The following is a 14,620-nucleotide window of genomic DNA, read 5'->3' as shown; positions in this document are numbered from 1 at the left end:
AACATTAAAATCACTCAGAGGTGAAGAGAATAACATTGTTTGATCCAACAGAAGAGCTACTGTAGCAAAATTGCTACAAAAAGCTGAAAAGTTAATACTGGCAATGACAGAAAGGTGTCAGAACATTTGCTGCATATGGGGCTGCATAGCTGCAGACCAGGCAGAGTGCTCATGCTGACCCCTGTCCACTGCTGAAAGTGCCTACAATGGGCATGTAAGCATTAGTACTGGACCATGGAGCAATGGAAGAAGGTGGCCTGATCTGATGAATCATGTTTTCTTTTACATCACGTGGACAGCCAGGTTTGCTCACTTGGATGCACTATGGGAAGAAGGCAAGCTGGCGAAGGCAGTGTGATGCTCTGAGCAATGTTCTGCTGGGAAACCTTGGGTCCTAGCATTCATATGGATGTTACTTGACACGTACCACCTACCTAAACATTATTGCAGAGTACAAGTACACCCCTTCATGGCAGTGGTATTCTCTCATGGCAGTGGCCTCTTTCAGCAGGATAATGTGCCCTGCCACACTGCACAAATTGTTCAGGAATGATTTGAGGAACATGACAAAGAGTTCAAGGTGTTGACTTGGCCTCCAAATTTCCCAGATCTCAATCTGATCGAGCATCTGTGGGATCCAATCCATGGAGGTCCCACCTTGCAATTTACAGGACTTAAAGGAAGTTTTAGACTGGCCAAGTTAATCACCAGACCTTAAGCCAATTGAGCATCATTTCACCTTCTGAAGAGGTGACTGAAGGGAGAAACACCAAAACAAAAAACACTGAAAGAAGCTGCTGTGCAAACCTGGAAAAGCATCACAAAAGAAGACTGCAACATTGTAACCAAGAATACTGGTTCTTACAATTACTTTGTTTATTGTGAGTTTTTTAATTAAAAAAATTTACAAGCAGGGAAAAATCTATATTGCACAAGCCTAAGTAAAACATTTTATTATGAAATTTTACATGCATTTTATTATGAATTTCACTTGTTTCACTATCACTTTCCACTTTTGAGGTAGAAGAGGAGAAATTCAAAGATTATCTCTGCTGGTGCCAAAGGACCCCAATGATGGCTTATTTTTCCTAAGACAAAGCTTAGTCACGTAGCCAGGGTCACATAGGGAAAATGTTTAGGAAATGTGTTAACATAGATGTTGGGCAACTAAAATCTTAACATGGGCTCTTAAACATAAAAATTTTTACTTTTGAGTAATAATAAATAATTCTAGACTAATAAATAAAATTAATTATTTTATACTTCATGAATTGTATTCAAACATTAAAGGTAATTTGCACAGCCCAGGTGCACAGATTCTAAAATAAATCCGGTCCTGAATCCCTTCACTGTCATGCCACTTTGTTCTTTTACTGTGATATCATCTTGTTGTTTATCTTCAGAATATTCCAAAATGATTCCTATTTTTCACTGGTTGATATTTTTAAAATTTGCATTAAATTCCTGAAAGATTTGAAAGTAAACCCCACCCCCACCCTCTCCCACTTGCTCTCACTCTCTGTCTCTCTCTTTAGGGAACTCAAAGCAGGGTCTGCGCTGCAAGACATGTAAACTAGCAGCACATCTGTGGTGCTCATCTGAACTTTCACAGCAGGTGTGCAATGGAAAGGTGAGTCTCTGTCTCTCACTCACACACACACACTTTTGCTGGTCCTCAAGTTTACATATTCTTTTTTTTTTATCACATTTACCAAACTTGATAAAAAAAAAAAAGTAGCCTCATTAGTTCCTCATGGACCAGAACCACCAAGAAGATATACAGTATGTGATGTTTTAGCGCAAAAATAACAAATATATTTATAACATACATATTAACAGATATTATCTCAATGTATTGTTAAAAATATATTTAAATATATTTCCGGTGCTTATGGGAACCTTAAACAAGCATGACACTCCTAATTCCTGCCTTGAACATTTAATACACACTCTTTGTGGGAGCATTTTTCATTCCCATGAAGAAATGAACACACACACATACACGCACACACTCTCTCTCTCTCTCTCTCTCTCTCTCTCTCTCTTTCTGACCTTATCAGCATCTTCTATTCTGTGCGCTGACAGTGAATCATCCTCCAAAGTGGTTTACTCCTGACACACAACCACACACACACACACACATACACATACACACACACACACACACACACTCAGTCATGCATAAAAAAGTCTATTTTCCGTGTCTCTTACGTTGATATTCCACCCTCTCCAGAAATAGCACAATTAATAACACCATTCTGCTTCCAGATCGCACTCCTATTCCTGACTACACTTGACTACACTAGTGTTTTATTTGTCTTTAGAAATACCATTTTAGATGGATGCTGCAATAACCAGTGTGTGTCCTTGAAGACTTATCAGACCTATTAGGAGTCACAGAAGAAAAACTGCTAACTAAAGAGCTAGGATAACAAACAAAATAAGACCTATTACTGTAAATGCTATAACATCTGCATTCAAATACTGGCTTTCAATTCAAAAACATTGACGGAAACTTTCTTTTTGCTCTTGTTCATAAAAGAACATAGCAGTGCTGAAGTTACTATTGTCAGAGAACACCTTCTGACCAATCAGGCTGACATGGTTAGACTTTTTGCAACAGAGGGCGAATACACCAATACTTTGGTGACCAGGGGGATTTTTATTATATACCATGATATTTGAGTGGTTTGGGGCTAGAGACCAAAACAGATTAGCCAAGGGTGAACAGCACCTGGAGCAGTGTGTTCAGTTTAGTGGGAAGTTTCGCTTTCCTGACAATACGATTTGATTTAAATTCAGCTTTTCGTGATAAAGCTGTAGCTCCAGGAGGAGATGTCTGATGTGATTTCTTTGTTGTGTTTACATTAAAGGATTTAATCTTGGCGTAACAGGTTTGGCAAACTGCAAAAGTCTTGTCAAGCTTTTCTTTACTGTCAGCCTCAGAAAACCCAAAGTGTTCCCAAATGTCAGCTTTTAAAAAAGAAAATGCTGGTTTGACTTCTTGCTGCAAATGTTTCTTACTACTTGCGGCATCTCTCTCCCTCTCTCTCTCTCTCACATTTTGAATGTAAACACGACTTCTGGAACTAGCCACAGGGGTTCCTGAATGGACTGAATTAAAAAAAAAGAAAAAAGTTAAAAAGCCTGTTGAGGATTGTGTTTTTAATAATCGATTCTTACAGTAAGTTTCTTGCAGAAACTTGCAAGAAAGCACTGAGATGCATTGTAAAAAAATTTTCAATACGTTTACATTCAAAACGTTGTTTATTTCCCCCTCTTTAAGTTGTAAGTGGCTGTTGTTGTTCATCTCTTTAAAAAAAAAAAAAAAGTTAACATAGGGCTTCTTGTACCAGTGGGAAGCAAGGGACATGACATAAATCAAAGAGACCAGACACTGAAATTGTGTTTTGGATGTACACATATTGAAAAATATAATAAAGAAGCTGTGGAGAATTAGCGTTGGGGTCAGTAATCCCAAAATAATAAACAAAACAACATTGCTGCCTGAGATTTGTAAGAAAACAAAAATACATCTTCTCTTTCACCTGATCTAAACCAAAAACATAAGAAAACAGCATGATTCCCAAAGGAAATGGCACCCCTAACTGTAAAGGTCACCACTATCCAGTATTTACAGAGTGCAACCAGTGATAGTGATATTTACAGAAGAAACTGATAAAGTTTTAAAGTTTATATATGTCAAGTATATGTGACTATAGTGCTTCTATACCTAATTCACATAGCTTGCATAAAGCTACAGAATTTATGAGCTGAAAATCGAGTGAAAAACCTAGCTCAAAGATTTGATAAAGTATGAAGCTAGCATAAAGCTGTAAAGAAATGTCAGCTGTTAGTGTGACTGATTTGGTGCGCTCAAACATGCTTTCGTTCTCACCAGCAATGCTTCTACATTTGTTTATTGCAAAGACCTCATTCCCAATCTGCCAGTTCCTGCATCGGATCTGGTTCTCTTCTTGGAAATCTTAAACACCATAGTAGAGAGAGAGATAAACAGAAAGCCAAAATACATCCAGGGATGTAATGCTATATATATTCCTAGTGTTATCTCATTGCTTCCATCGCCTTATTGTTCGATCTGCTGCGACTGCCTTACAAATTGGCTCTAACTGCATTATCAGTGTTTTAAATAATCCCGCTCAACATTCATGTTTATAGTGTCATTAATGATCACTCAGCATCACAAATTTTAGGGCATGTGGAGGCACAAACATGGAGAAATGTGATAAAAGTGATGTCGCCCTTCCAGATCCAGTAATGTCACCCTTCCAATTGATCTTAACACATTCTATGCTCGCTTTGATTGTGGAAACACAGAACCACCAAACAAAGCTGAGCTCCCACCTGATGACCTGCCACTCACATTCTCCACCAGTGATGTGTGCTCCACCCTGATCAGGGTAAATGCACATTAAGCTGCTGGCCCTGATGGCATCCCAGGCCGTGTGCTCAGGACCTGTGCAGAGCAGTTGGCTGAGGTCTTCACTGACATTTTCAACTTGTCCTTGGTCCAGGCAGTTGTCCCTACCTGCTTCAAGACCATTGTACCAGTACCTGAACATGCTGCTGCACTGACCCTCAACGACTTCCGCCCCATCGCTCTCACTCCTATCATTGCCAAGTGTTTTGAGAGACTGGTCCTCTCTCACCTGAAAACATGACAGACCCAACACTGGACCCATATCAGTTCGCCTACAGACCCAACAGGTCAACTGAGGATGCCATCACTTCAGCTCTCCACTCTGCCCTTACTCACCTAGACAATAGCAACACCTGTGTCAGGATGTTGTTTGTTGATTTCAGTTCTGCCTTCAATACTGTCATTCCATCCAAGCTGATCTTCAAGCTCATTGATTTTGGCATCAGCATCTGCAATTCGACCTTGGACTTTCTTACTAAGTCTGTTAGGCTTGACAACCACAACTCCTCCACCCTCATTCTGAACACTGGCATACCACAGGGCTGTGTGCTGAACCCAATCTTCTACTCTCTCTTCACCCACGATTGCATACCTGTGCATGGCACTAACTCCATAATCAGGTTTGCAGATGACACCAAGATGGTAGGCCTGATTAGTGGCGACAGTGAGACGGCCTACAGGGAAGAGGTTCAGCAACTGGTAGCATGGTGTGCCAACAACAATCTTGCACTCAACACTCAGAAGACCAAAGAGCTTATTGTGGACCACTGGAGGACAAGAAGGGGCCATACACACACCCATCCACATTGATGGGTTGGAAGTGGAGCATGTGACCGGCTTCAAGTTTCTGGGTGTCTATATCTCTGAGGATCTTTCCTGGGCACTCAACACATCCACACTGATCAAAAAGGCCCAACAGTGCCTTTACTTCCTTAAGAAACTAAGGAAAGCTCACTTATCCCCCAGATACTACTGAACTCTTACCACTGCACTATTAAGACCATCTTAACAAACTGCTTCACAGTGTGGTATGGCAATTGCACTGTCTCAGTTCAGAAGGCCCTCCAGGGGGTGGTGAAAACTGCCCAATACATCATTGGTGTCCAACTTTCCACCAAAGACAATCATCACAAACTCTGCTTAGAGAGGGCGAGAAGTATAACGACACCTCTACCATCTGGGAAACGCTACAGGAGTCTTCGCTGTCGCACTAGTAGACTCAGGAACAGTTTCTTCCCATCAGCTGTCAGCTTTCTGAATTCTGAACTCAGGCACTGAGTACACCCCTATTCTAACCCATGTTTTAAAAAAAATGTACTGTACAATATTAATGCTGTTTGCACTCTTAAATACCATCTATATCTTGTCATTTGCACTACCATGGTAACTTGCCCTTACACTTCAGTCAGAACTTGCCTCCTTGCACATTAATGTCTAATTACTACATGCATCTTCTATATTTGCACTGAGCTGGTCTCAACTTTCTCTACCAGATATATCTCTGTACAATGCACCTTGTATATTTGTACACATTGTCATTTGCACTCAGCTGGTCTCTACTTTCTCTACTTCATACCTTGCACGTGTATATACATAAATATATATATTTATAGACATACTGCTATTTGCACTTCTGGTTAGATGCTAAACTGCATTTTGTTGGCTCTGTACTTGTACTCTGCACAATGACAATAAAGTTGAATTTCATCTAATCTAAAAAAAAAACAAAAAAAAAAACAAAGAATTACTGCAAGAAATTGAAATGGACTCATTGCTCTTCTATCCCATAATCCCTTGCACATATATGATTTAGTGAATACAATGTTAGTGAGAGAGAGAGAGTGTGTGTGTGTGTGTGTGTGTGTAAGAAGAAGTGAGTGAGTGAGAGAGTGGCAGAAACAGAAATAATGAATAAAATTATTTGAAATGAGCATGAGTTTGTGTTGGAGAATGACAGACAAGTTCAGGTTGGACGGCTGATAATGAGACTCTTTTTATCATGCTCTTTTCCATTCTGAGCAGTTCTTTCTCTCTCTCTCTTTCTCTTTCTCTCTGTCCTTTCTCTCCTTGTCTCATTATCAGCACAGAGTGTCTCCAGTATCGCTTGTAATTCACAGATGGCCCACATTCATAAATTAACATGTCCAATTGTATTAAATTAAATAAATGTGTTTATTCCCAGGGAGGCAATTAGTTGTGGAAGAGACATGCATAAAATTGACATCACACAGTCAGTTTTTGTTGCACTAAATCAGCCAAACCTTTTTAAATGTAATCTTTTAAATGGAATCCTTCTTAAATGTGGATTTCCCATAAAAACATCAAAATTGTCAAGCAGAAATACAGACACAGGTGCACATAAATAAAAGCTTTATTTATCAAGCTTGCAGACAGGTCCAAAACATGTGACAAAAACAAGGTTAGAGAGAAAGCAAAGGTCAGACAATGTATGATCAGCATAAACAGGGCTAGACAATGAGCAAAAATGTGAAAACCAGAAATGAGATCAAAACCAGAAGAGACTATGACTAAATACAAGGCTTGGTAACAACTGGTACGAGAACACAGAGCATATACTTCGCAATGACTGGTTGGTGTGAGAGTACTGTGTGGCTGTGATTAGTGATCAAGTTCAGGTGTGTGTTGTCAGTAAGCTGGTGAACGTGAATGTGACAGTTTCTGTGATTGTTTGGTGTTGTAGTCTGTGGCGGCAATATCTGTAGGACTCCCCCCTGGGCTGTGGACCTGTGAGTCCATTTATTCATTGTAGAATCTTGAACAGACCAACGTAGTGACGTGCTAGCTCTACAACCCTCTGTGATGCAGATGTCCTTGGTGGATAACCAAACTCGGTCACCTGGTTCATAGGGGGTCTCCTGATCTGCGAACTCTTTGGTTACTTGGGCTGTGTGTTTGAGCTGTCAGTGGGCTTGTTCGCATACTTGCTCACTCCACCTGAACCATTCATCCACTGCTGGTAAGTCAGTCAGGTTGGCATTCCATGGGAACAGTGGTGGCTGGTATCCTAGAACACACTGGAAGGGGTTTAACTTGGTGTCTGGACACCGGAGGGAGTTCTGCACATGCTCTGCCCATGAAAGGAATTGTGCTTATCCTCCTGATTGTTGGTGCAAAATGTGCATAGGAATTGCCCTGTTTCTTGCTTGGCTCTTTCTACTTGGTCATTAGCCTAGGGGTGATAACCTGACATCAGGCTCACTGTTATGCCAAGTTTCTCCAAGAATCTTCCCCATAAACGCAATGTGAACTGCGCTCCCTGGGCACTCACAATGTCCTCAAAGATGCCAAAGTATTTGAACGCTTGGTTAAATATTAGTTCCACTGTTTCAAATGCTGATGGCAGGCCGGATAGGGGAAGCAGGCAAAGGGACTTTGAGAGGTCGATGATTACCATGATGACTGTGTTGTTCTGTGATGGAGGGAGATCAGTGACGAAGTCAATTTCTAGATGTGACCATGGTCTCTGAGGCATAGGTAGCGGGAGGAGTTTCCCAGTGGGTAAATAATGAAGTACTTTGGCTTGGGCACAGGTGGAGCAAGAGGAGATTAATCTGTGAATATCTCGGAGCATTTGGGGCCACCAATACTTGCCTTGGAGGAGTTGGTGGGTCTGGTGAGTGCCAATGTGTCTGGTGGCCAGGGAGCCATGAGCCCAAGTGATGCGGGGCAGGACATGGGAGTTCTCACTGCTGGGGTGTTCTCGATTTCTTGATCGATGTCCCAAGGTATCGCTCCTACAAACATGACTGTGGTAAAATGCACTCATCAGTGGTATCTTTGGTAGGGGCTGGGTATAGTCGCAAGAGAGAGTCTGCTTTGATGTTCTTCAATCCAGGCCGATATGAGATGGTGAAATCAAACTCGGTGGAGAACAGAGACTAGCGCGCTTGATGTGAGTTTAATCTTTTGGTTATCTTGATATACTCAAGGTTTTTATGGTCCATGAAGGTGGTGAATGGGTGAATTGCTAGTGTCACCATTCCTCAAGCTCCAGTTTGACTGCAAGAAGCTCCCAGTTGTCGATGTCATAATCGCATTCTGCTGGGGACAGCTTCTGAGAGAAAGCGGCCACTGGATGGAGCTTGGGCTTTTCCCCAAACCGCTGTGAGCAGATGACCCCCACCCCGTCTCAAAGACATCTACCTCCACTATGAAAGACTTTGAGGGATTGGGATATTTCAGAATGGGGCTGAGGTGAACGCTTCCTTGAGGCATTTGAAAGCTTGGTCCGCTGCAGAATTCCACTGCAGCTTATGGGTCCCTTCTTCAGCAGAGCTGTAAGGGGTGGGGCAATGATCCTGAACCCTCTAATGGACATCCTATAGAAGTTTGCAAATCAAAGGAAGCATTGCAGATCTTTGATAGTTTGTGGTGGAGGCCAGTTTGTGACACCTGAGACCTTGTCTTGATCCATGAGCCTCCCCTGTAGTCCAATGAGGGAACCAAGGAAAGCAACTTTCGACACATGGAACTCACTCTTTGACGTAAAGTTGGTTGGCGAGAAGTTTGGCTAGCACCTGTTTGATATGAGCGACGTGTCTTTGTCTGGGGAGTAAATAAGGATATCATCAATGTAAGTGATGAAGAATTTTCCCTGCCTGTCCCGTAGGATATCAGATCAGATAATGAAATACTGCGGGTGCTGAAGATAGCCTATACAGCATGACACAGTATTCGTAGTGGCCAGAGGTGGCACTAGTGGCCATTTTTTTACTGTGACTTGGTTGAGGCTTCAATAGTCAATACATGGGCATAGACTGACCCTTTTCTTCTCCAAGAAAAAGAAGCCGGCGGATGCTGTTGATGTCGAAGGGTGAATATATCCCTGATGTACTCATTTATGACTTGAGTCTCCTTGGTTGACAAGGGGTAAATGCATTTACGAGGTGGTGTGGATCCGGCCAGGAGCTCGATGGGACAGTTGTAGGGACAGTGTGGTGGTAGTCCACTGACTTTATTCTTGCTGAAAACCTCCTTGAATTTGTGGCATTCAACAGGAATTTCCATTTGGGACTGAGTTTTAGGGCTTGTAGTGGTTGTGGAGGTGATGCGGAGACACTTCATAGGTCTGCATCCAGGGGAACCTGAGACCCACAGAGAACTTGGTATTGACTGTGACGAGGAGTGAGATCCGTTCCTGGTGCATGGTGCTGACGTGGAGGGTTATGGGTTTGGTGCAGTGGGTGATAGACCCCCCTCCAATGGGGTCCAGTGCTTGGAAGGAATGCATGGAGAGGGTTTTGCACTGGCTGAAGGAGTAGCTGGAGCTTTTCGGCAGGGGTGCCATCTATGAATTTTCCAGTGGAGCCTAAGTCAATCCAAGCTGTAACAGGCATTCTCTGAGTGCGTGATCTGAATGGGGAGTACAAAATTCTGGTGAGAGAAGAATTTGGAGTGACTCACTGTGTGGGAGCGAGAGGTGGAGGGTGCTTGCTCGTGATTCAGCTGTGGTGCCTTGGTCTACGACCTAGAGGAGCAGTGTGCTACTTGATACTGAGGGCTGCCACAGTAATAGCACAGTTTCTCCTTCAGATGCCCTTGGCATTCCACAGGGGTTAGCTTGGCTTGGCAGAGTTGCATGGGTTCTGTGGGGTGGATTTAGGGATTCAGGATGGTCGTGGCTTTCATTCTATTAGGTTTGGTTTGGTTTTACACTGCACATATTTAAACAAAACAAAACAAAAAAAAACACTGTCTGCCAGCTGTATAGGGCTATAAACAATCTTCCTAAAATTCTTTCATTCATTGGTCAGAAATACAGTAACAAAGACAAACAATATTGTATTAGAATGAGCGCATTAATATAAACTTGTAAACGTGTAATGTAAACTTGCAGCTACAGTCCTGTCAGATCTGCTGTTATAGAAAATGAATCAACACCTTCTGACCAATCAGAATCCAGAACTCAACTGCTATGTATATAAGCAGCTTGCTATATTTTGGCGTAAGATTCACAAACTGAGAATTATTATGGCTGCATGGTTTTATATCAAATTGAGTGCGAGTTATTTTTCACACTGTAGTGCGTGAGGATTATAATGAAGAGCTGAGTAAGACCATCTAGAAACATCTCCCTCTCTCTCTCTCTTTCTCTCTCTCTCTCTCACACACACACACACACACATACACAAGCTTCTGCTTTATCATACACTTTTTTCTGTCCATATCAGCAGTTATACACCATTGCTGACCTCATGCTGTTTTTTTCCACCGTCCCTCATGGATGTTATTTTAAACAAGAGATACTGAGCTCTGCAGCTGCCTTCCATTATTACTCACTGATGTTTGGACTTTTTGCCTCTCTCTGTTTTTTTTTTTCAGTTACACCAAATCATTTGACACTGTTTATAAAACCTGCTGAGTAAGCATGTGCATGTGCTGATAATCCAGTGTGTGAGTGTGTGAGTGCTTCTAGGTGAGTGTACACTGCTGTCGCTTCTCACCAAACGTTTATTTATTTAATTTAATTGTTTTTTTTTTTTTTAAATTGGTGTGTTGTTTTTGGTCATTGTTGGTCGTGTCCCTGTTTGGTGCTGGCATTCTTCGAGGTTCAGGCTGTGTCATGGCTTCTCGACCCCCATGAAACATTTTCACTTTTAATCCTTTGGAGGCAGGGCCTAAGGGGCGGGGGGGCAGAATGTATCCAACCTGTGCAAATTCTGTGTTCACGTCGTATGGCAAAATAGGTTGACTTCACCTCGACATTCTGGCTGGGAAAAAGTGTCCATATTGAACTATGAGTTGGGAATTCCAAGTAAACACATTTCATTACTGGCCAGAGTGGTGGTTTATTGTAAAACATGAAAGTATCCAATTTATGTCATATTATTATATACCATTATAACTGCCTAGAAATGTGCATACAAGTAGAAACACACACACTGAGAGATACAGTATTTATTATTTATTTATATCCAGTTTCTCTCTCTTTGTCATTCTGTCACTCCTCATCCTGCTCCTCTCTGTCCTCTACCTGTTTTGTCAGTCAGGGACGTTCAAGCGGAACTTCAGCTCTCCATTGCTCACTAACGAGCTGTTTACAGTCATTAAGGAAGCCCCGCCCACTCAAGGTGAGAACTCTCCACCCGCTGATGTCCCTGTCTTCTTGATGTGAGCGCTGATCTCTTGTGTACGGTAATACATTATTGTGTGTGTGTGTGTGTGTGTGTGTGTGTGTATGTGTAGAACAGGGAAAAGGCACAGTGGACCCCGTATATGAAGCCTTGCGATACGGAACATCTCTCGCGCAAATGAGCCGATCGACATTCAATAGCATCTCAGAGTCGCCATGTCTTCAGGTGAGACTATCCTTCAAACTGGCGACATGTTTTCTTTACAAGGGAGTGAATTAAATTTCACAGAACATTGACATTATTTTTTGTTTGTATTTATATTTGTAAATGAAGCATGTTGTAATGAAATGTGTGTCTCTGTCTGTCTGTCTGTCTGTCTGTCTCTCTGGTCCAGAGTGAAGAAGGACAGGAGAAGTTGGACAGTGAAGCTGTTGCTGTAGAAGAGAGCGTTCCTGAATCTGAGGGTAAGACAACAATGTGATCCACTCACACAGAACTTCTTTAACACAGTGAACCCCTTTAACGGAAATCTATCTCTTTCTATTTCCTCTCTCTCCCTCTGTCTGTGTATCCATCTCCCTCTCTCTGTCGTCCTCTGGTTCTCACCGTCTTTCTGTAGTGTGTTTGGCTGAGAGTGAGAAGAGTGTGACAGAGGACAAGATCAGTTTACAGGTGAGAGATTTTTTGCGTGTATGTAGAAAACTTACGCTGTTTAAATGTCTGGAAATTTTTAATGGAGTCAGGTCCATAAGTATGAGGACAGTAACACAGTTTTTGTAATTCTGCCTCTGTACTCCACCACAGTGGATTTGAAATGAAGCAATCAAAGATGTGATTAAAGTGTAGACGTTCAGCTTTAATTCAAGGGGATTAAAAAAATACTGTATTAACCGTTTAGGAATTACGGCCATTTTTTACAGAGTACCTCCATTTTCACAGGCTCAAAAGTAATTGCACAAACTAACATAATCATAAATATTAGGATTATTTTTAATACTTGGATGCAAATCCTTTGCAGTCAATGACTGCCTGAAGTCTCCCTGGAGATGTTTTGCCAGGCCTTTACAGCTGCCTTCAGTTGCTGCTTGTTTGTGGGGCTTTCTGCCTTCAGTTTTGTCTTCAGTAAGTGAAAAGCAGCGCTGTCCTATCAGTTTCACAATATTTGACTGAGTCTGATCGGAAAGTATAGCTCTATACACATCAGAATTCATCTTGCTACTACTATCAGCAGTCACATCATCAATAAATACCAGTGACCCAGTTCCATTGGCAGCCGTACATGTTCATGCCATAACACTGCCTCCAAATGTTTGACAGATGATGTGGTTTGCTTTGGATCATGAGCCCTTACTTTCCTTTTCCATACTGTTCTCTTCCCATCATTCTGGTATAAGTTAATCTTGCATCAGAACTGGTCAGGCTTTGTTTAGAGGTTCTTTAGCAAAGTCTAATCTGGCCTTTCTGTTCTTGAATGTTACCAGTAGTTTGCATCTTGAGGTAAACCGTCTGTATTTACATTCATGAAGGTGTCTCTTGATTATAGACTTTGCAATGCCTACCTCTTTGAGAGTGTTCTTGACTTGATGTTGTGAAGGGGAATTCTGCGATCTCTATAGTTGTCTTCCGTGTTCATCGAGACCTTTTGGTGTTGCTGAGCTCACTGTGCATTCCTTTTTCCAAGAATGTAAAAAAATGGTTATTTGGCCACTCCTAAATTTTCTGCTATCTCTCTGATGGGTCTGTTTTGTTTTTTCAGCCTAATGATGGCCTAATGATGTACAGCTACCAAATGCAAATTCACTTGGAATCAACTCCAGACCTTTTATCTCCTTAATTTGTCATGAAATAACAAGGAAACAGGCCACATCTGGCCATTAAACTGCTTATCAGTCAATTGACCAATTACTTTTGAGCCTGTGAAAATGTAGGTACTATGTAAAAAATGGCTGTATATATATATATATATATATATATATATATATATATATATATATATATATATATATACAAAATATATATATATATATATATATATATATATATATATATATATATATATATATATATATATATTTTTTTTTTTTTTTTTTTTTTTTTTTTTTTTTTGTAAAAAGCATGTTCTGGTGTAACATTGAAGGCCATTAATGTAATATGACAAATTGTAAATTTGTGACACTCCATGGTAAACTTGAGCACAAAATATTAAAAATTCATTCAAACTAAATTCAATTTTCAAAATTACAACTAAATTCTTTTTCTGTTTTTATTCTGCAAAAAACTGATGATAATCAGACTGGCTTTAATGGGTGCTCGTAGTGACCAAGTCATCTGTGGAGCTATTTCTTGGCTTTTTTTTAGCCTAAGTGCATGAAGACACACCCGTGTCCTTTTTATGAACACTGTGAAAACCCAGGATCTAAATGTAGGGATGTCATGATGTCCCTAATTTATTAGTGCTCATTTCGGTGTCAGTATCGATATCAGTTTCAAAGAGTACCAAAAAACATGTACTAGTGGTCTGGTGAAAAAATGGTAATGATGCATCCCTAATCAGGAACATTTTGGAACATTAATAAACTTCATGCATTATATTCAAAACATCCAGAACAGATAAACATAATAGAATATTAGGCCAAATCCAACTGACACTTCTCAGGTCAGTTACATAATTGTCTATTTTTTTAATTCACACGTTGTTGAGGTTTATTATAATATTATAACAAATGTAAAAACAACTTTGTCTTGATTACAGATGCTATGAGTTTCCAACACATCCTCACAGCTCCAAACGTTAGGCCGTGTAGATACTACAAGAGTTTCTAAACCTCATAAGAACTGAAATGCTCACAGTACACGACAATCACCTGGAGAGATCCTGATTTCTCACAAATTTACACATGATGGCTGTCTATCATGCAATTTTGTGACTGGTTATTTCTGTACTAAGAGAAGTAAGAGAAAAATGAAGAGGAAAGATTGGTTAGGGAGATGCGGGCAGTGAGGATTGTCTGTTCTACAAAAAGAACATAGAGGTATAGGGAAAAGAAACATAGCCATTTTTATACTGTTCACCACCAGGAATCAG

At 40.8% G+C, this 14,620-nt stretch overlaps 1 protein-coding gene across 1 annotated transcript in view; it reads left to right on the top strand.

Annotated features, from left to right (window-relative positions):
* The window catches only part of LOC113547465 (SH3 and cysteine-rich domain-containing protein 2), a 42,973-nt gene that overhangs the window by 11,429 nt on the left and 16,924 nt on the right, over positions 1–14,620 (top strand). Inside the window, exons 3-7 of the mRNA XM_026947817.3 lie at positions 1,536–1,630; positions 11,448–11,532; positions 11,648–11,760; positions 11,930–11,999; positions 12,155–12,207. Coding sequence (XP_026803618.3) covers positions 1,536–1,630; positions 11,448–11,532; positions 11,648–11,760; positions 11,930–11,999; positions 12,155–12,207 — 416 coding nt within the window. The remainder of the gene's footprint in view (positions 1–1,535; positions 1,631–11,447; positions 11,533–11,647; positions 11,761–11,929; positions 12,000–12,154; positions 12,208–14,620) is intronic.

Source organism: Pangasianodon hypophthalmus, chromosome 12 (genome assembly GCF_027358585.1).
Source record: "Pangasianodon hypophthalmus isolate fPanHyp1 chromosome 12, fPanHyp1.pri, whole genome shotgun sequence".
Lineage (NCBI taxonomy): Eukaryota > Metazoa > Chordata > Actinopteri > Siluriformes > Pangasiidae > Pangasianodon > Pangasianodon hypophthalmus.
The sequence above is the reverse complement of the archived record's forward strand: the minus strand, read 5'-3'. Positions and strand labels throughout refer to the sequence as shown.